This window comes from Neoarius graeffei, chromosome 1 (genome assembly GCF_027579695.1).
Source record: "Neoarius graeffei isolate fNeoGra1 chromosome 1, fNeoGra1.pri, whole genome shotgun sequence".
In the NCBI taxonomy this organism is placed as follows: domain Eukaryota; kingdom Metazoa; phylum Chordata; class Actinopteri; order Siluriformes; family Ariidae; genus Neoarius; species Neoarius graeffei.
The window spans coordinates 80,551,524-80,574,482 of NC_083569.1; the positions used below are offsets into that span (position 1 = coordinate 80,551,524).

The 22,959-nt window shown below is 40.7% G+C and overlaps 1 protein-coding gene and 2 non-coding genes across 3 annotated transcripts in view; all 3 read left to right on the forward strand.

The window, feature by feature from the left end:
* The window catches only part of acin1b (apoptotic chromatin condensation inducer 1b), a 93,196-nt gene that overhangs the window by 5,175 nt on the left and 65,062 nt on the right, over positions 1 to 22,959 (forward strand). The window contains exons 2-4 of the mRNA XM_060936344.1: positions 9,761 to 9,826; positions 12,384 to 12,495; positions 18,761 to 18,837. Coding sequence (XP_060792327.1) covers positions 9,761 to 9,826; positions 12,384 to 12,495; positions 18,761 to 18,837 — 255 coding nt within the window. The remainder of the gene's footprint in view (positions 1 to 9,760; positions 9,827 to 12,383; positions 12,496 to 18,760; positions 18,838 to 22,959) is intronic.
* Positions 9,527 to 9,627, forward strand: LOC132896759 (small nucleolar RNA U6-53/MBII-28). The gene has a single exon (XR_009656159.1). It is a non-coding gene; the product is annotated as a small nucleolar RNA U6-53/MBII-28 (small nucleolar RNA).
* Positions 18,412 to 18,512, forward strand: LOC132896754 (small nucleolar RNA U6-53/MBII-28). Its single transcript, XR_009656158.1, has one exon. It is a non-coding gene; the product is annotated as a small nucleolar RNA U6-53/MBII-28 (small nucleolar RNA).

A 22,959-nucleotide genomic window follows, 5' to 3' on the forward strand; every position in this document is an offset into this window, starting at 1 on the left:
CTTATCAGCATAAAAAAAGTGAATGGGCTTGCTCACCATTCGAACTACGGGGGATCCGAGATCCCCTGAAACAGACATGAGATCCCTTGAAAACATGATTTGGGAAATGTTGGGGGGGTCTCTAAAATATTGGCAAAATGATGTTTATTGACATAGCAATCGTGTGTAACGGGAAGCATTTGCATATCCGAAGTGAGCGCGCGATGGAGAGCCGCGCTCTGAGACAAGCGCAAGCACCCCCCCAAGGGAATAAAGGGACCCCCCGAAAATATCGGCATAGTTTGAACACTGGTTGTACCAATGTTTTTTTTTTTTTTTTTTATTGCAGAGCATAACGCGTCTTGTCACAGCCACTGCAAAGTGGGGCTGGAGCCGCCGATGGGAAAACGAAACCTAAGCCGAGCACCGTGGCTCTTCGGGGGAGGGCAGAGGACTCTGGCTGTGCGGGGCGTGGCATCATGTCACAGAGCGTTAATCTCGCGATAAAAAAAAATTATCGCCGTTAAAATTGAGTCAAGTTAACGCGTTAATAACGCGACATTTTTGACAGCACTAATATATATATATATATATATATATATATATATATATATATATATTCCCCCCTGAACATTTTTCAATTTGCATGCCTTCTGGTGGCTTCTTGTGCATTCTCGGCTAATAAATTACGAACCATTTCCATGTAAAATACTTGTAAAATATGAATTAAATTTCCTTCCAGATGTGTGTGTGTGTGCTTGGCTTTCTCAGTTACCCTCTGTAGTACGCTGCCTGGCTCTGTAACATAACTACACACGCTATGGTGTGGTCACGTGGTCCGGCTCAGCCAATCAGAATGTGAGAATCGAACAGCAAATATGGCGTCGCTTCCAGTCATGTTAGACCTAAATCGAAGACAGTTTCGTGATGGAATAATTGGATTTGCAGCAGAGATGATCTAAATCACTTGAACATTGAAAGGCAAGTTTTTCTGGGATCAAGTAGCCGGCGCCGGCCGTCTGTAGGTGGGGTAAATCGCTGGCCGCTGGCACTTGTGGGCATCTTTGATGCCTACACAGTATGGGAAAGTAAGGACTTTTAAGCAGACACGTCTGAAATGTCTGTCTGTCCAAATTTCAGCTTGTCTGAATGAACGGAACAATGCTGCCGGGGATCCGGGGCCTGCCTTAGGGCCCCAGAAGCTGAAGGGCTTTAGATGCCTGGAGATGGCTTCTCAGCTATTTCCAGGTACATTTTTGTGATCTTCAAAGGCCAAATTACACTCTACATTCGTTGCTAATTACACTACAAACTGAATATAATTTGCAAGAAAATGTCAGAAGATTCAAGAAAAACATGCTTAAAGTTCTACACAAGAGAACAGTAGCACACACAGGTCAGTTCCGTGTCTAGAAAAAAGTATGAGGGACCAAGGATGTTCCAGTTGGTTTCAACTTACTGGTCCTTATATATACATGTAGGTACTATAATAACACTCATGAAATGTTATACAATGACTATTTTTTATACTATGTTTATAATAAGTCTATAAGAAATTTAGTAATTAACAATACAACTATTCTTACATAATGGTTAAAATTTTGAGTCGGAGATTCCAAGTAACTTTGTAAGAAAATGACTTTTAAAATGACTCAAAACTAGACACGGGAATCAGCGCTCGAAACTAACGGTGTCCCGATGTCCCGGGGACCATAAAAAATGTCATCGGGACACAAAATTATCATATCTGGGACAATCCCGGGACAATGGAAAAAAACAGATCTAGAAAAAAAGTTCTACATTAATATTATTTACAAAGCCGTAACACATACGTAGACATTCACCTAATTTGTCAATTTTAATTTTAAAACGTTAACAGCGAAAAATACATAGTTGCTACACTTTCGATGCACCTGCATCCGTAGGCTACAGAGCAGCGCATTCTGTTCTAGAATCTTCGGCCGGAGTCCGCATTATATGGACTTGGAATGGAATTGCTGCCGCACACGCTGCGCCGACTCTTGCCAGAACAAAAATGCTGAAGTGGTTGAAGCGGACCGACCGCGGGGAAGAAACTGAAAGCCCAGACATAACGTCTCCGGGACCTTCAGGATCCAAAGCGTCATCGCCTGGTCTGCAGGCAACGCTAGCAACTGAATGAACTGAATGAACACTGTTAGACACGTTATAAAATACAACAGGAATGATGTGGATGATATTGACGGAAGATACCGTTCAACAGAATAAGTGAGTTTTCTTGGTGTCTTTCTAGTTCAGAAAGTTTAGTCAGTCAGCAGCACAACTAGGCTCGGACCTGGCACTATGCTGATGTTGCTAACATTTGCACCCACGCTTCGGCAGCGAAAGTTCATAAAATGGATAACGGAAAGTTCATAAAATGGATAACGGAAAGTTCATAAAATGGATAACGGAAAGTTCATAAAATGGATAACGGAAAGTTCATAAAAATGGATAACGGAAAGTTCATAAAAATGGATAACGGTAATGGTGAAAATTATAAGTTGGCCTTATAAGTGCCAACTGATATTCAAGGTATAAGTAGATGAAATGAACATAAAAGGGGTCTTATTTTCAACTAAAGTGTACTGCAGATGTAGGGAGTTGAAACATTTTCTGAATGAGCTAGTTGGCCCCTTTAAATAAACGGGTATCTATTCATACAGTGAGATCGCCAAAGTTTAATAAACTGAAAATGCAATAACTAATTTTGAAGTAGATGATGTATAGGACATGTGTCGCTTGTGTCTTGTGACTTATTGTAAAAATGATATAAAGGGTTCAAAATCGCATAGTTACAAATATAATAGTAACTTCATATGATGGGCGGCACGGTGGTGTAGTGGTTAGCGCTGTCGCCTCACAGCAAGAAGGTCCTGGGTTCGAGCCCCGGGGCCGGCGAGGGCCTTTCTGTGTGGAGTTTGCATGTTCTCCCCGTGTCCGCGTGGGTTTCCTCCGGGTGCTCCGGTTTCCCCCACAGTCCAAAGACATGCAGGTTAGGTTAACTGGTGACTCTAAATTGAGCGTAGGTGTGAATGTGAGTGTGAATGGTTGTCTGTGTCTATGTGTCAGCCCTGTGATGACCTGGCGACTTGTCCAGGGTGTACCCCGCCTTTCGCCCGTGGTCAGCTGGGATAGGCTCCAGCTTGCCTGCGACCCTGTAGGGCAGGATAAAGCGGCTAGAGATGATGAGATGAGACTTCATATGATAATATTAACCACTGGTTATTTCAGAGAGGAAAAAAATGGGGACACTATTGCTTCCATTCGGGACAATACAACACAGAATTCGGGACCACTGGGGGACACAAAGAAAAAAAGTTAATTTCGAGCCCTGACGGGAATATCATTTGGCATTCAGACTCCCATCTGCTGCACTAGAACTTAGAAAATAGAAGAAAATAAAAACTATTAAAATATAGATCTACATCCTCCAACGCAACTGTCATTCTTATTATGATTGGGGGGGAAATGCACATAGTAGTAGTAGTAATAATAATAATAATAACGTAACCATTGATTGGCAGTTTGGCACTTAATACTGTATTGCAAATTTTCATGTAAACTGAACTCTTAATCAACTGACTGGATCAATCAGATACCGTCAACCCTAAAGCACTAGTGAGCAATTCCAGCGTTATGGACGTGACACTTGAACTCAAAATGGGAACAAATGACCCAGTGCATGTTTTATTGTCTCCCAGTATTTAAACAGGTGTTGCATATTTTAAGGCTGTACCATACTGGAGAAGTGATAGAACAAGAACAATTCCCATAGTACATCTAGGGCATGCCAGAAAATGCCAATAAAAGATGCGTTATGGATGTGACAGAAAAAGTATCACTTTTCTTGGGTGACTGTACATTTTTATCAAACTCTGTGAAATTGTAAACCTAATGTCGAAATGGAGATATCCATTTGATAGAGGGGTCCAAGGTGAATATTAAAAAATCTTTGTTTAAAATATTTTGTATTTCATGCAGAGTTTCGGAAGGAAAAGTCAGCGTTATGGATGTGACGAAATTCCGTTATGGATGTGACGCGTCTGAAATAGACATGGCATATGTTTAGAAAATCAGCAATTTAACCACCATAACCCTTTGGAAAAACTCTCTAAATATCAGCTAAAACTATCAAAGTTCTTAAATAATATTTAGGATGGCTATTGTTTTGCTGTTTTGTGGATTTTAGCATACATTTCTGTGGCTTGTGGCAATAATATAGAATTGTACATGATCAAAGTTGATTTTAGCTTGGGGTTTACATTATAAGAAAGAAAGACTGACAGTGACATATTAGGTTGGTTACAAATTGGTTCAACTTATTCACATCTGTAAAATACAGGCCTAGGTGATATCTCTGGGAGTGGTTTTGATGTATTACATGCTGCTTTATTTTTGCATGGTGAGGTTGACATTTACATGGAATTGCCCTAGTTCAACTGCATCGTGCAGTAAAAACAGCAGTGAATACTAAGTGTATTATTATTGTCTTATTTAGTGTGTCAAGGTCCAAAACCTGTAGTAGTCTATTTTCTTTTAATGTTAGTGGTATACCTCCACAGCTGGTAACAGCGTCGCATGTTGTCATTCATCGAGAGCGTCTGCGATCAGCCAATCACAGGTGGTGTTATGGCATGATGTATTCGCCCAGTGTAACATTTGGAAGAAAGTTAGCAGTAGATTTACAGTGGCCAGGAAGTGCAAATCAAAATTACAAAACGTGAAACACCTTTTACATTTTATAAAACAAAATCACATGATCAAAACGCTTTTACGAAGGACAAAACAACTTTACATCTTAAACAAATTGACAAAATGTGAAACATCTTTCTTTTTTTCTTTTTTTTTTTTTTACAAGCGCTGAGAAATTTACAAGTGGCAGAACACTTTTCCCAGTCCCGAAACAAATTTACAAACGAAAATCCTTACGGAAGAGGAATGTACCAAATGCCACAAGTGACCTGGAAGCAATAGTGAGCGGTCAATTCGTGTTGTCTTCTATGGAGTTTATGGAACGTCGACTGTGACCGAATGATGTTTTGCCCCTTTTGTGGAAAACAGGCCTCGAAATTAACTTTTTTTTTCCCTATTGTCCCAGAACTGTCCCAAAAATAAATTCCAACTGTCCCAAAGCGAGGATGGACTGTCCCAACCTGGTTTTCAGGAAGTATGTATTACAACAACAATAAAGCTGAGTCAGAGTAGAGTATAGAGATCTTGCAGTCACGTGACCGGAAAGTTCACAGCCGCCATCTTGTTGGTAAAAAACACAGCTGAATACTGCTGCACTCGTGTACAGAATGGATAAATTTCAACCGACAGACTACACGGCTCATTTTTCTAATGAACAGATAACTAGATATATGTCTAAAATAAACGACCTACAGATTAGTGACCCTTATGGCTTACCGGACGTAGTTTTCACGACCGTGTCAGTGGATATTGAACTGCCAGCGGAATACCCAGACGTGTATAATTACCTCATTAACTTTCCCTCGCTGTTCAGTGGTGAAGCACTGCGTGCTTATAAATCTCTGGACAGTTATCTTTACAGAAATTCAGGATTTGTCAGCCGCGGCATCTTGTAAACAAGAAAATAACAATCCTCATTGGACGGGTAAGTCACTTAAGTATTGAGTACTAATACTATTTATATCAGTATCTAGTATAGCACTGACCAGCCGATTATAGAATAAGGTAATTCCAGCTGTAATTCCAAATCATCCGTCTTGTTTACCATGGATCTGGCGTTGGAGAGGTAGAGGCTTGGCAGTGGAGGTTTGAGTGGCTGTTTTCTGAGCTTAGTCAACAGGCCGGCTCTGCAGCCTTGCTTTTGCTTCCTCTCGCCTCCTTCGCCTGCCAGACCCGATAACAATCCACGGAGACCCCGCTGGTCTCGCTATCTCGTCCGGAATGTTGTGCATGCGATGGAAATCGCTACAAACCGTCATTTTCTGCTGGAAACCAATGTCCAGTAAGTCCATACGGTTGTAGTGGATATTGAAGTCCGATACAGACGAACAGCACGCAAAAATACACACAAAAACCGTGCACAGGTAGGGAGAGCTTGTAGCCGCAGCCGTTGTAGTAGAATTGTATATAGTAGGGTTTTCCAGAAGAAAAGGTAGAAGTAGGAAATATGGCGTTTGACCGACAAGATGGCGTTTGTTACAATCTGGATCGGCTGTGACGTCACATGCAAGATCTCTATTGCTGTGTAAGCTAATTGTCAATTGAAATAAACTCAAAATCAACTCAAATTCAAACTTGTCTTGTCCGGTTGATTATTAGACTTGTGTCTACAAATTTGCCAAAGACAAACCAAACATACTTTCTTTTCAAACTTTCTTCCCACTTGTTACATAGAATATATGCTGAGTCTACTGCTTGTCTTGGGTAAACATTTGTAAAGAAACGTACATTACACTCGTCTAGAAACTCTGGCCTAGACTTTCCACTTGTTACATAGGATACAGCAAGTGGTCCATGTACCGTATTTTCCGGACTATACGTCGCTCCGGAGTTTAAGTCGCATCAGCCAAAAAATGCATTATGAAGACGAAAAAACCATATATACGTCGCACCGGACTATAAGTCGCACTTTTTTGAAGGGTTATTCTATCCATAGAATGTGTGATTGTATCTGATAAGCGGCGCGTGGTTACTGCGCGACTGCATTGTTTATTTAATAAACGAACAGCTGAGCAGTGATAACGCGCCCTTTGCCCTGTAAGTAGCCTCGTCTGATTATTTTAAATATCTACTACTATCTTTAATACTATCACTATCGTTATTACTAATAGCCTATATTATTATTATAACTAATATTAGTAGCCTATTACTGATGCATTAATCAGTTTGCTTTTAGAATATTTTTACCGGTAGGGCTTATTATCGCCCCATGGCTCTTTCATCTGTGTTATTAAAGCTGTAGTCATCATCGAGGAGTGTCATTCTTCATTTTTGTCGAATTTTATTTCATCAAATCAGAGGTCAAGTAGGCTATAGGTATATCATCTCCAAAGACAGGTACGGTAGTAAAAACAACCGTCTAGTGAAAAAAAACAACAACAACCGCGTTTAAATCCCCTACTTAAATCCTTAAAATGAGTCATTTAACTCATGTCTTGTGTGATCTGATCTCCAATGGTGAAATAAACCGGTTGTGATGAGTACAGTCTGTTATTTTAGAAGATAAATGTAATATATAATTTAATATATAGACTAATAAAAATTAATATTTTATAATATAATATCACGACATATTACTGTCTGTAACTGTTTGTCACTAAAGCGTTTTCTAAGATCATAATGTCTGTTATTATTATTATTATTTTACACACACAATAAGCGCATGTGCGTAAAGTTATAGCAAACCATCCCCCGCCTTTTTTTTTTTTGAGTCGCCGGACCCACCCACCTCCTGCGTTCCGGGACCTCCCACTTCACAAATTAAGCACTGCCTAAAATCACTACATAACTTATTTAAATAACTATAGGCCTATCATTAATAATAAAACACAGGTCAATCAAGTTTATTAAGCTGATGATTTCACTCCAAATCAGCAAATCCATTGAATTCCTCATCCTCGGTGTCGCTTCTGAACAACTCTGCCAACTCCAGCGGCAGATGAAGCGCCGTTTCCTCTTCTTCTGCGTGGCTGTCGTCAGACTCAGCATCAGCTCCAGTTATTCCGTGGTGAAAAAAAAAACATATATACGTCGCACCGGAGTATAAGTCGCATGGCCAGCCGAACCATGAAAAAAAGTGCGACTTATAGTCCGAAAAATACGGTAATCTATGTGGATTCTGCAGTACTATTAATACAAGATACAAATGTTTACCAAAGACAAATTGTTTAAATAAAAAAAAAATACATTTTCTTTCTTTGAGAATTGTCCTCTGCGCCATGACCCAACATCACAACATACTGATATTTCCGTTTTCAGCAGTTCCACTCGTCATTTCGCGGGAAACTTGGCAAAGTTTACCGAAACTCACGAGGTAGCTCGAACTACACCGTACATTCCCGAGCTTTGCCAGTTTACCATATTTGGCATTGTCAGCTGATCTCCCGAACATCACCGAGCTCACGATTCTTTACAAAGATCGTCCGGAAAGCGTGATTCGGGATGATTCGTGCTAGGGAGTTTTACCGAACGTATTCCGGAAATATCCGAACAGTTGCAGTTTGCCATATTTGGTGGATGCCTTGATTGGTTGGAAGCTGTGATTGGTTGAATGTTGTTTACATGGATAGAATGTCGGCGAACTGGCGGGAAAGTGATTCGCACGCGCGCTGTAATAGTGCTGAATACAGATCAAAGGCGATGGGCGGGGTCACGAATCAGCGCGTCTCTGGCTCCCACGCGCGCTGTAATTGCAGAGCACAGATCAAATTCGGGGAGCTTTTTGGGAGCCGAAAGCTGGGTCGCGCGCCTGACAAATGTATGAAGGGCTGACATTCTGATGTTGATTATTTTTCTACTGTCCCAAAGTGATTTTTTTATTTTTTTTTTTTTTAGTTGTCCCGGCCTAAATTTTAGTGGCCAGTGGCCATCAGTACACTGTTAATTTCGAGGCCTGGGAAAACACATGAACTGCTTAATGTGTGGACCGTCTCTAGAACTTTTAAAGGACACGGACCAGACAGAAGGACCAAGTGCACAGGGAACAAGGCAACACAAATTGACCACTCACTCTATCACTTCCGGGTCGCTTGTGGCATTTGGTACATTCCCTGTCCGTGAGGAAAGGGAGGGCGGCACGGTGGTATAGTGGTTAGCGCTGTCGCCTCACAGCAAGAAGGTCCGGGTTCGAGCCCCGTGGCCAGCGAGGGCCTTTCTGTGTGGAGTTTGCATGTTCTCCCCGTGTCCGCGTGGGTTTCCTCCGGGTGCTCCGGTTTCCCCCACAGTCCAAAGACATGCAGGTTAGGTTAACATGGGGCGGCCTTGGGCTGAAGCGCCCTTGAGCAAGGTACCGAACCCCTGACTGCTCCCCAGGTGCTGTAGTGTGGCTGCCCACTGCTCTGGGTGTGTGCGCGCATGTGTTCACTGCTTCAGATGGGTTAAATGCAGAGGATGAATCTCACTGTGCTTGAGTGTGCATGTGACACATAAAGGCTGCTTCTTCTCAGCGCTTGTAAAAGTGTTTCGTATCTTGTCGATTTGTTTTCTAAGATGTAAATTTGTTTTGTCCTTGGTAAAAGTGTTATGCGAATGTAATTTTGTTTTGTAAAAGTGTTTCATATTTTCTAACTTTGTTTTGCACTTGCTGGCCACCAAGTTCGAATTATTATATTTTTATTATTGGCCATCCTATCCGATGCGTTTAAAATACAGACGGACAAATGCAAAAATTACCGGTAAGTGTCTGCCGGTCCAGCCTTATTTCCCACACTGCATACATACTAGACAGACCAATTTTGTTTTTGTTATATCTGAATCATTTTAGCTAACAGTTTTGCGTTGTAAGTGATGCTTTGCCTTCACCAAAGCCTACTCTTTTTCTCCTTGTTTATTGTGTTTCCTATGATGAGCTTGCCATGCTAATACCGATGCACCAGGCTGACTGGGTGTACATGAGTTCAACTCAACTTCTCACACTCCCAGTGTGCTCTGATGGAAACAGATCAACAAGCAGTCATATTTATGAACTGTGCACATTCCTCCTTAACTGTTTAAATGTGCAACTATGATGTGGTGATTCATTTATTTATTTTTTAAATCTGGGTCTGAATGATTGCTGTTTGTATTGCAGGCACTTATGTTGGAGAGTCTACAGCGAACCTCCACCTCTCATCCTGGCCTGCAGCCCAACTCGCAGGTCAGAATAAATTGCTCCTGAAATTATCTGGTTCTAAGTGTGTGTGTGTGTGTGTGTGTGTGTGTTTTTGCTATTTAAGGTTATTAGATACACTACCGTTCAAAAGTTTGGGGTCACTTTGAAATGTCCTTATTTTTGAAAGAAAAGCACTGTTCTTTTCAATGAAGATCACTTTAAACTAATCAGAAATCCACTCTATACATTGCTAATGTGGTAAATGACTATTCTAGCTGCAAATGTCTGGTTTTTGGTGCAATATCTCCATAGGTGTATAGAGGCCCATTTCCAGCAGCTCTCACTCCAGTGTTCTAATGGTACAATGTGTTTGCTCATTGCCTCAGAAGGCTAATGGATGATTAGAAAACCCTTGTGCAATCATGTTAGCACAGCTGAAAACAGTTGAGCTCTTTAGAGAAGCTATAAAACTGACCTTCCTTTGAGCAGATTGAGTTTCTGGAGCATCACATTTGTGGGGTCGATTAAATGCTCAAAATGGCCAGAAAAATGTCATGACTATATTTTCTATTCATTTTACAACTTATGGTGGGAAATAAAAGTGTGACTTTTCATGGAAAACACAAAATCAGGGTTCGTACGGTCATGAAAAACCTGGAAAAGTTTTGGAATTTTAAAATTAAATTTCCAGGCCTTGGAAAAGTTATGGAAAAAAGTATTTTGTTCAGAAGTTTTGGAAAAGTCATGGAAATCTATCTAGTGTTTCATTGATTATCTTTATAAAATTGATGTGCTGTAATAAAATGTAAATCGCCACGAGTTGTCTTGGAAATGTTGTCTAGCGCAGTCTGCGTAGCCTACTGGCTATGCCTGTTGACTGCCACACCCAGTGTTGCCAGATTGGGCGGTTTTCAAATTGGGCAGGTTTTAGTGCCTCCAGGCGGTTTTTGAGCATTTTTTGGGCTGGAAATCATCAGTCACATCTGGCAACCTTGGCCACACCCTCCTCGTAACGTGCGACGTGCTAGTAGTTGTAGCGTGCTAGGCGTGGTGCGTCAAGTTTGGGGATGCTGGGACCTCCCCTGCTCGAGCTGCGAGCATCCAAAGTCGGGCTGGAGCCCGGGATAGAAACGAAACCTAAGCGGAGCGCCACGGCGAATTACGTCCCGAGGCGCGGGGCTAGCACGCCCTGCCCGCGCTGGTTCTTTGGGGGGAGGGCAGAGGTCTCTGGCTGCCAAGTGTGGGGCGGCTGGGACCTCCCCTGCCTGAGCTACGGGCGTCCAAAGTCGGGCTGGAGCCCGGGATAGAAACGAAACCTAAGCGGAGCGCCGCGGCGCGCCTTGGGGCGAATTACGATGCTGGAGCCCTGGAGCTCTCGTTTGATTTTTTTTTTTTTTGCGTGTACAGATGGTAAATAAGATATTGGATTGGATAATATCCTCAGTTTTATGACTCTTGAGAGTTTTGCGTTTTAAAGGATAAAAAGACTTAATTTGTAATAGGTGAAGCCATATTAGCCTAGCCATTTCTTAATCTTGTGTATTCTCTGAATTTGGATGTCACAATTGATTTTATTTTGCTTAAATTTATAGGAAAGGGATGGAAATAGACATTCCACTTTTTCAGATTTTCACCCTCTATTTTCTTTTTTTCATGATGCCATTTAGGCGACGCTTAATATTCAGTGTAGGGCCCTGAGGACCTTGCTGGATTTGGATGTAAATGTTGTTGATTAAACTGATTGAACACAGAAATAAATAGACATTCAATGTTGTCTTCAAATTGTAACTCTTCATTTCTGCATTTACGATATCATTTAGGCAATGGTTAAATTACAATATAGGCCTATTGTGAAAGCACCTGTAAATTTCAGTCGTCTGCCTGTGTGCATATGTGGCGGGGGGGGTCATAGTTCCAAAGTACCAAAATGCTTGTAATGCACAAATTACAAAATTTTGGGCCTGGGCAGGGGGTGGGTTGCTGAGAGCATGGGCTATGGGTTTGGGACAGATGGACTGGATATTTGGGGAAACGTGGACTGTGGGTGTGTACTTGCATATATGATGTGAAGGGGCATGAGGTACAGTACTGTAGTTGTCTGTGTGTGTGAAGAAAGGGGGCAACGGTGTTGTGAATGGTGACGTGAAATCGGTATGTGTATGATGTGATTGTGCATGAGGGGGGCTGCTATGTAAACTAGTGTTGGGGGCTGTGCTATAAATGCGATGAGCAGTGATGAACCAGCGATGGTCATGGAAATTCAGTAAAAGGTTTTGGAAAAGTCATGGAAAAAAACTGGTGAAAAAGTGTAAGAACCCTGCAAAATTGTCTGGGTGACCCCAAACTTTTGAACGGTAGTGTATATGCGAATAGTAAGTCTAAATATGAAACTATTGGTGCACCCTTCATCGTTGCACATTGTTTGTTTGTTTTAATTCACCAGAGTAGCTACAGAGATGTTATGATTAAGTCGGTGTGCATTTATTTACAAAGAGCTGTTGGAGTTGGAGGCTGTAGTCCAACAAGTAAATTTGTTTCCAAACTCTGAGAAAGTAGGACACATGGTGTTCAACTGATATGCACCTATCACTGTGTACTTCAGATCGGGGAGGAGATGAGCCAGAACAGTTTTATTAAACAGTACCTGGCCAAACAGCAAGAGCTCCTGCGCCAGAGAATGGAGAGAGAGGCTCGCGAGGCAGCCGAGGCAGACGGTAAGACAAGCAAACAAATGGTTAAAAAGATCCTGATAGCAAAACCCAGCAGAATAGACTTCTTTAATACCAGAAAATAACAGGCTGTATCTGGAGATCACTTGTGTTTGACTACACGGCGGTCTGTTTATATAGATAAGGCTTTTTCACATTTTACTTTATTACGCTGGCTGTGTTTTGGCTTTGAATGTGGATTGTGTTTATATACCATGAAGGGTCAAAGACAAGAACAGGATTGTGAATTATTTTCACAGCTTTATGCTATATAGTGTCATGTATTTCTATACTGATGTACTATTTTTATTCAATAATAATGCTAAAAATAAATTTTAATTAGACATAGCAGGTGAAAATTAAAATTCAATCCAAATTGCTTGAAACTGCTCTCGTTGAATTCAGAATGGAATGCAGAACAACACACTTTTTACAGAATTAAACTATGTTTCCCTGTTCTTGCGATATTACAAATCAAAGATTGAAGAAACGGCTTAATTTTTATAAAGCTGCTGTAATATTCTGTATAAGGCATGGATTAAAGTTTTCCGTCGCTACGACGGATTTCCGTCAACTGGGAGCGCTAAAGGTCAATAATGAGAGTGATGCAGATCCGAGGGAAAAGGGGGGGGGTAGGCCCATAGGTCTGACACCGATGTGATTTAGAACTTCACCAAGCTGCTGTGATTGCCTGTTGTTGAACCCTTTCTTGTGCTATGTTTGAGTATATGTAAAGGAATAAGTTGTTGCGCTAGATAGGCATAAATAAATAAATAAATAAATAAATACAGCCTCCGCTACTGTCTAGTCCTGGGGAGGCTAGGTGTAGGCCACTGATGAAACTATTTGGCTGTCCGACTACTAGGCAACTAGGTTACTTGTCTACTACTAATAGTAGTAGTAATAATGATATTTGCCTATTGAAAGGTGATCAGGTGAAAAGTTGAAGCCGCAGCGAGACCTTTGCTATTAAGCGTTTTGTAGGCTTCGGCAGACAACGTTCTGGAAAGGCTGTGTTTTTCTTTTGTTTGATTAGCCTATGATTTAATCTTTAAACATTATGGTTTCAGCAGTTCACTTAAACATTGGAGGCTGCAGAGTCGGGCTGCAAGATTTCCCGACACTTGTTTAAGATGCCAAACTTCATAGTGAGGAGAAAATAATTCCACAGTATTTAGTGCCTCGTCAGTCTCAAAAATTAATAGTGAAGGAGCAACGCGAATTAAGTCCCAAAAAACCATCTCGTCGGCCTATATTTTACATTTTCGAAAAAGTCCGGAATTGGAAGTCGGTCAGTGGAGTGTAATGAAGTGTCTCATTCACTCAGCACAAAAGGTCGGAAAACAGTGGAGAAAACAGCGATTGCTTAAATAGGCTACTGTTTTACATTAGTAATTTAATGTATGTGACAAATAAATTAATTGATTAAATAGATAAAGAAGCCAATACTCTGAAGCTCAAAATTCAGGAAAGTGGCTCCGGTGTCGCAAGTGCACAAGAACAGTTATTTGAAAGTTAACCTGATGAATTTGTGCGTGCGCGTGCGATTTCATGAAGAACCGGGACAATTGGCATTCGGTGAAAGATTCACACCTATGACTCATTATATTCGCGCGCGCCCTCTCGCCCACTGCTGCTTCGTTTTCCCGATTTACACGCGTGTCTGAAGATGGAGTTTTCAGAAATCTCCACTCTGCCCCGAGTTTGCAAAAGTAGCTGTTTTCAGTGACTGAAACCTCCGTATAGGTGTGAATGAGCGGTGCAACCGAATAAATAAATATGCGTCTTTTTTATCCGGCTACATGTAGGCCATCACTGCGCAAAGCCTCTAATGTTGAAATGGTAGTAATATTTGTTAAAATAATAGTAGGCTAATTTCCACATTAATCGGTAAAATGGCCCAAGGGATGTGATGGGGGGATGGCCGTTTTATAAGGGGGATGATTTGAGATTTTTATTTCAGAAGGGGGATGCCTCCCCCTACATCCCCCCCTCAACTCGAGTACTGCGTATAAGGCCACCGGATATAGGCCCTTCGATTTCCATCACTAGAGCGCGTCAAATTACTTTCGGTTTTGCCAGCATGGACGCGCTTCTTTTAAATGAAGGCACAGGTGTGTCAGACATCAGCAAAACGGTAAAGAATAAGTGGAGATGGGCTTGGTGAAATGAAATGGGCGATAATGGCAAGCCATTTAGTTCATGGTGCAAAAAGATGAAAATGGCAGGTGTGTACTTTTGTGTAGTTTGCCATAAAAAAAGTCTATGGAAGCAATGGCAGGAAACTAGATGCCTTTGGCTTCACTGCGAAGAAGCAGAAAAAGTGAACTTTCACTTTACTTTTCTTGCAAGTTCTTTCTGTTCCACCCTTTTGAAAGCATGGTTCAAGTTCGACTGCACTTGCACTTTTCTCTTAACCACTGTTGTGCATCACTAAAGTATTGTTGAAATAAATTTGCACTTTGCGCTGAAAACTTGATGTTTCATCATTTATAGCCAATAATGACAATGGTAAAGTCTTGCCTTAGCTTTAGTCATTGTTAAAATTAGGTAAATATACTATAAGTAGGGGCCGAGGGGATAATGGACAACACAGCGTTTAAAATTTGACGCATCGCTGATGTGGTAGGGGCCAACGACATGGAGCTTTTTTTTTTTCAGTCAGATGATTTTTTTTTTTTTTTGCTTTAATCCATGATAAGGATCACATGGTCCAAAATGGGCCTCACTAACGAATGAGATCAAATGTTTTTTTTCTTAAAGGGATAGTTCGGGATTTTTGACATGAATCTGTATGGCATCCCCATCAATAGCGTCGTGCAAACACACTGACTTACCCCTGACAGCATCCTGTGAGTCCAGTTCTTGTCCAGTTTTGGTCCAGACGAAAGTAGTCCGGCAAGTTTGTTGGGGTCACGAAAGTAAAACGTTTTTCGTCTCAAAACAGTATGTGTTCAAAAGAGTGATATATTTGCATCACAAAACCGTTGCCAAATAAAAAGTCAGACCTCGAAATCGCTTGGCACTATTTTCTCTCCCTTCTTATCACTGCGCGCTGCTGGCTTCATCCAGCTGCGGCTCCAGCTTCAAGGATAAGCTGGAGCCGCATAAGTAGGAGTCCCGGCGGGTGGTTTGTATTCGATTCGTTTATATCCCGACCTTGTCAGCTGTCACATTTATGTTCATGATGCTGTGAACTTCTTGGCATGAACAAAATGGCAACAATTATGGATGCTTGTGACATTGCAGCAGTTAAAGAATTGGATTCTTCCGTAAAAATGAATTTTGGTGGTTGTGGCTGGAAGATGAAATGGTGATGCAATTATTAGAAGTTCGATCAGCCAGGCAAAGTGAACTTTGCACAGATACCATCAACTACGGAGCGCGAGGTAGGTTAAATATAAATACAGTGCATGAATAATTAGTCTGTGTGGAAATGTATGAGATCTAGGCCAACTGTTCATCTTTGTAGAAAATACCCAGGTGCTATAGGACTCTGCAGACAGCAAGTGTGGAACAGTTAAATATTTCAGAATATGATTCTGCTAAACACTGCTATATTCTGTACAGGCTATTCAAACCAATACTTAATCATACTGAATATATCTGCCTTACATGTAGATGCACTGTTCATTGTTAAATGATTTTTTTTTTGAATATTAAAAGTTAAATAGTATATCTGAATAATATGATTTACTGTGAATTTTACATGCGCTCTCAAAAACTAAAGTACATTACTGTACCTTTTAGGGGTACAATGGCTTGTCACTGGGGCAGGACCCTTGAAGGTACTTATTTGTACCCTTTATATACTGCTTGGAAAATACATGTACCTTTCTGGCCCTAAAAAGGTACACACAGTTTGCTTTTCCATAGCTCATGGTGCTAAGAGAAGCCACGTCAGTTACGTCGCTGTATACATCATTACGTCGCTGTATACGTCAGTTACGTCGCTACGTTTGCATAAACCTTAGCGCGAATATCGAAGCAAAAACAACACGGAAGCAGCAGCAGCAGCAACAACAATAATAATAATCATGGATGACTTCGCGTTTGTACAGCTGCTGCTTCTCGTCGCTTAAAAATGGCGATCTTTCGCGGTCTTGTTATTGTTGTTGGTCTTAACAACTCCGCCCCCCCGCTGACGTAAGCGGTTCTTTCCTCTGGCCCAGCAGAGAGTTGGTGCTAGCCTGGAACCGGTTTTTCTGGCCCCAGAGCCAGTTCTTTGTCAGTGGAAACAGAAAACCCGGTTCCAAACTAAGCACTGGCTCCGAACCAACCCTGGAACTGCTTTGGTGGAAAAGGGGCAACAGTTACCTTGAGGTCCAATGATGAGCCCTAGGGGGTACATTAGTGTAGCTTGTAGCTTGGCTGACAGAAATTGACTCCTGCTGTACAGTATGCATGCTCATTGTTCACACTGGATCTGGGCAAGTGTCGGATATAAAAATGCAAGGAGATTGCACAATGCATGTTGAAATTGTAAGATGTGTCTGGCTTCAAGCTTCAACCCCTGACCAGGGCATTGCCACTGGCCCCCAGCCTTCATTTCCGTACACATAGTCTGCGGCCCTCACGTTCATTTCAGATTTTTTTTTTTCTTTTTAGTCAGTCTCATCTTTGTGTATATTTCATTGAAAATAGTACAAAGATAACATATCAGATGTTGAAACTGAGAAATTTTGTTTTTTGAGAAATATATGCTCATTTGAATTTGTCAGCAACACGTTTTCAAAAAAGTTGAGACGGGCATGTTTACCACACTGTGTTGCATCACCTCTACTTTTAACAACACACTGTAAACATTTGGGAACTGAGGAGACCAGTTGCTGTAGTTTTGAAAGAGAAATGTTGTCCCATCCTTGTCTGAGATATAATTTCACTTGCTCAACAGTTTGGGGTCTCCTTTGTCATATTTTGGACTTTATAATGCGCTAAATGTTTTAAACGGGAGACAGGTCTGGACTGCAGGCAGGCCAGTTTAGCACCCGGGCTCTCTTACTACAGAGCCATGCAGTTTTAATAGGTGCAGAAAGCGGTTTGGCATTGTCTTGCTGAAAGAAGGAAGGCCTTCCCTGAAAAGATTTTGTCTGGATGGCAGCATATTGCTCTGAGACGTGTAAATATCATTCAGCATTAATGATGCCTTCCCAGATGTCCAAGCTACCCATGTCATGTGCACTAATGCACCCTCATACCATCACAGATGCTGGCTTTTGAACTGTGCACTGATAGCAAGCCGGATGGTCTCTTCTCTTTAACCTGGAGGACGTGGTGTCCATGATTTCTAAAAAGAATTTCTACTTTTGATTCATCAGACCTCAGGACAATTTTCCACTTCGCCTCAGTCCAGCGTAAAAGAGCTCAGGCCCAGAGAAGGTGGCGGTGTTTCTGGATATTATTTATATCTGATTTTTCACATTACGCAACTTTTTCAGTCTCTTGTTGCCCCGTCCCAACTTTTCTGAAATGTGTTGCTGACCTCAAATTCAAAATGAGCATTTTTTTTTTTAAACCATAGAATTTCTCAATTTCAGCATTTGATATGTTGTCTTTGTACTATTTTCAATGAAATGTCGGGTTTCCATGACTTGCAAATCTTCACATTTTATTTTTATTGATATTTTAAACAGTGTCCCAACTTTTTTGGAATTGGGGTTGGACTTTATATCAGTACGATGTGAAATATGTTTGCCAATAACATTTGTTTTGAGTTTATTTTATACGCTTAATAACATTTTTTATTTTACTATTAAATACTGCTAGTTATTTTTTGACAGTATATCAGAATGAGAAATTTTCTGTATGTTTTTGTTTGTTTTATATCCATAAACCTCTACATGTTAGAAAATAAAGCTCTGTGTCTGGTTCATTCACACAGACAGTAATTTGTCGTATTGGTGACATTTGCTCCTCATGTGTTTCCTATGATGAGCTTGCCATGCTAATACCGATGCACCAGACTGACTGGGTGTAAGTGAGCTCAGCTTAACTTCTCACACTCGCAGTGTGCTCTGAGGAAACCTGGGATGCCCGTCTACTTCTTTCTTTGAATTTCGGGTTGATTGAGCCCCACCTCATCTTGTGAAGTAGTAACAGTTACTGATCAGATCTTTCATGAGTGGCTTTTGTGTGGATTATTATTCATTCTGTATTCGCCAAGTCTGGTCTGTTTTTACACACGTTTCAAAGCCAGTAAAAAGGGGACCAGGTTAAAATGGAATTCATGTGACATGCTGTGACTTCTGACTCCCGTGTTGTATGATTTTAGATACAGACAGCCCCGCAGGCCCTGAGGAGGATGATCACACAGCTGCCAATGACAGCACTTCCTACCTGCCAGACAAGGTTTGAAAACGTATTTCCTAAATAAACACACCAGCAATTAAAATGTGTGTACACGCGCGCACACCGGAAACCGCGTCCTTGTGTGCATGTGTGTGTTTTTTTTTTTTTTTCTGTTGTAAGGATCAGCATCGCTAGTTTCTCTTTCACTTTAACAAAGGTAGCCAGAGGTCATCCATTTTTTATAGTAAATAAAGTTTAAGCTGTCGATCACAAAAAAAAAAACCTGTCTGTACTCAAGACAGGCAGGCTAAATGATCATTTGCAATAAAACAGTGTGAGCTTATTTGCTGTTTACAGATTTAAATTAAAGTCTTGCTGGTGAATGGTCAAGTGGACACAGTGAACATTTTTATTATAGCTTTGTTAATGTGTACCTGCCGAATACAGCAAAACAAAAAGGAACATTTCTTGCTTTCTGATAAGTACTGACTTAACAAAAAGCCATTGAGTCAGACGTAGATTTCAGGTAGTGGATTATCTGATGGGCAAAGCCGTGGCCTAATCGACAGAGAAGCAGCTTTAAGACCAAAAGGTCGCTAGCTTGATTCCCTGGATCAGGAGAAATGTCTGAAGTGCACTTGAGCAAGGCACCTAACCCCCAGGCTGCTCAGGGTATGTTGTATGTCGCTCTGGATAAGAGCATCTGCTAAATGCCATAAATGTAAAAAAAAAAAAAAAAAAGGAATTACATTTAAATAAACCCCTGGAAAAAACATAATTAGAATATCTGCAGACTATACAGGGTTCCTATGGCTCATGAAACGTCTGGAATATCATGGAAAGTCATGGAATTTTATTTGAAGCATGTTTGAATTTTACTTGGCCTTGATCAAAATGTAATATTTTCCATGCATTATTTTTCTTGATCAGATTATTTCTCGATGTTTAACCCTCTATACCCCATAGCGGCCGCTCCTGGACCATGTGAATTTTCCTGTAGTGGCCGCGATTTTTAAATACAACCCTGATTCCAAAAAAGTTGGGACAAAGTACAAATTGTAAATAAAAATGGAATGCAATGATGTGGAAGTTTCAAAATTCCATATTTTATTCAGAATAGAACATAGATGACATATCAAATGTTTAAACTGAGAAAATGTATCATTTAAAGAGAAAAATTAGGTGATTTTAAATTTCATGACAACACCACATCTCAAAAAAGTTGGGACAAGGCCATGTTTACCACTGTGAGACATCCCCTTTTCTCTTTACAACAGTCTGTAAACATCTGGGGACTGAGGAGACAAGTTGCTCAAGTTTAGGGATAGGAATGTTAACCCATTCTTGTCTAATGTAGGATTCTAGTTGCTCAACTGTCTTAGGTCTTTTTTGTCGTATCTTCCGTTTTATGATGCGCCAAATGTTTTCTATGGGTGAAAGATCTGGACTGCAGGCTGGCCAGTTCAGTACCCGGACCCTTCTTCTACGCAGCCATGATGCTGTAATTGATGCAGTATGTGGTTTGGCATTGTCATGTTGGAAAATGCAAGGTCTTCCCTGAAAGAGACGTCGTCTGGATGGGAGCATATGTTGCTCTAGAACCTGGATATACCTTTCAGCATTGATGGTGTCTTTTCAGATGTGTAAGCTGCCCATGCCACACGCACTAATGCAACCCCATACCATCAGAGATGCAGGCTTCTGAACTGAGCGCTGATAACAACTTGGGTCGTCCTTCTCCTCTTTAGTCCGAATGACACGGCGTCCCTGATTTCCATAAAGAACTTCACATTTTGATTCGTCTGACCACAGAACAGTTTTCCACTTTGCCACAGTCCATTTTAAATGAGCCTTGGCCCAGAGAAGACGTCTGCGCTTCTGGATCATGTTTAGATGCGGCTCCTTCTTTGAACTATAGAGTTTTATCTGGCAACGGCGGATGGCACGGTGAATTGTGTTCACAGATAATGTTCTCTGGAAATATTCCTGAGCCCATTTTGTGATTTCCAATACAGAAGCATGCCTGTATGTGATGCAGTGCCGTCTAAGGGCCCGACGATCACGGGCACCCAGTATGGTTTTCTGGCCTTGACCCTTACGCACAGAGATTCTTCCAGATTCTCTGAATCTTTTGATGATATTATGCACTGTAGATGATGATGATATGTTCAAACTCTTTGCAATTTTACACTGTCGAACTCCTTTCTGATATTGCTCCACTATTTGTCGGTGCAGAATTAGGGGGATTGGTGATCCTCTTCCCATCTTTACTTCTGAGAGCCGCTGCCACTCCAAGATGCTCTTTTTATACCCAGTCATGTTAATGACCTATTGCCAATTGACCTAATGAGTTGCAATTTGGTCCTCCAGCTGTTCCTTTTTTGTACCTTTAACTTTTCCAGCCTCTTATTGCCCCTGTCCCAACTTTTTTGAGATGTGTTGCTGTCATGAAATTTCAAATGAGGCAATATTTGGCATGAAATTTCAAAATGTCTCACTTTCGACTTTTGATTTGTTGTCTATGTTCTATTGTGAATACAATATCAGTTTTTGAGATTTGTAAATTATTGCATTCCATTTTTATTTACAATTTTTACTTTGTCCCAACTTTTTTGGAATCGGGGTTGTATATATCTGCTATAGTATAAATTGCATTCACGAAATAATATTTTGCTTGTGGATAAATGAACATTATACCTTTTATTTTGCAAACAGGATGTATTTCCATTGACGTTTCCGAAGTATTTGTCAGTTGTATTTCTGTACTGACTGACCAGCTGAGGAGTTACAGTGTCTGTGGGAGTTGTGGCTAGCTATTGGAAGCAATCTGTTCTCATTGGATGAGACAGTATTTATGTGCACTGATGGCAATGATGCACCATGTTTGGATGACTGTGACGTTTGATGTAAGACATTCTTATTGATATAAGAAATGTCAAAATAAAAAAAAGGCTTGTATTGTATACAAATGGAAATCCATACCCGTGTGTGTGAGAGAGAGGAGAGTTCTTATATTTTGATTATTCTTGTTGACTAAATCATTAACTTCTCACCCAGTTTCTTATTATTATATATGTGGTTTAGTAGTGTCAATTAAATATTGAATTATTTCAGTTTGCAAAATATATAATAAATACTGATTTAAACACATTTAAGAATATGTAAAATGTATTAAATACTTCTGCAGTATTGCTCAAAAGTCAGTTGAAGTAAGGGGAAGCCATAGCCTAAAGGTTAGAGAAGCAGCTTTGGGACCAAAAGGTCACCGGTTCGATTCCGTTCCCTGGACTAGCAAGAATGGCTGAAGTACAAGGCACTTGAGCAAGGCACCTAACCCCCAACTGCTCCCTGGGCTGCACACTGCTGTGGGTATGTCAGTGTTCCGTTATCCCCCGCTGACCAAAAGGCCCAAAGGGGGATGTCGTGGCGATGTCCGTCTATCCCGGGAGCTCACCACCTGAAATCAACTCCTCTCGCAATTTTTGGAGGAATTTCACACAACTTGGCAGGATTCTTTGCTATATGATAGTACTATGCATTTTGTAATTGCGTTAAATTTGGTCACATTTTACCAGAGTTACAGCCCTTGATTAACAAAATTATACTTAGACAATTTCATGAGCATGTTTTCCTTCTGAAATCAACTCCTCTCTCAAGTTTTGGAGGAATTTCATGAAACTTGGTAAAAGGCCTTGTTATATGATGGTAATACGCGTATTGCTATTTAATTTCGTTTGTGAAAATTTTCCCAGAGTTTTGACCCTTGATTAAGTAACTTGTACTTTGACAATTTCATGAGGGTGTACGTTCTTCTGGGATCAACTCCTCTCACAATTTGTGGAGGAATTTCACCAAATTTGGCAAAAGGCTTTGTTGTATGACAGTTATACGCATATTGAAATTTCGTTTAATTTGGGCAAATTTTACCAGAGTTACAGTTAGGTCCATAAATATTTGGACAGAGGCAACATTTTTCTAATTTTGGTTCTGTACGTTACCACAATGAATTTTGAACAAAACAATTCAGATGCAGTTGAAGTTCAGACTTTCAGCTTTAATTCAGTGGGCTGAACAAAATGATTGCATAAAAATGTGAGGAACTAAAGCATTTTTTAAACACAATCCCTTCATTTCAGGGGCTCAAAAGTAATTGGACAAATTAAATAATTGTAAATAAAATGT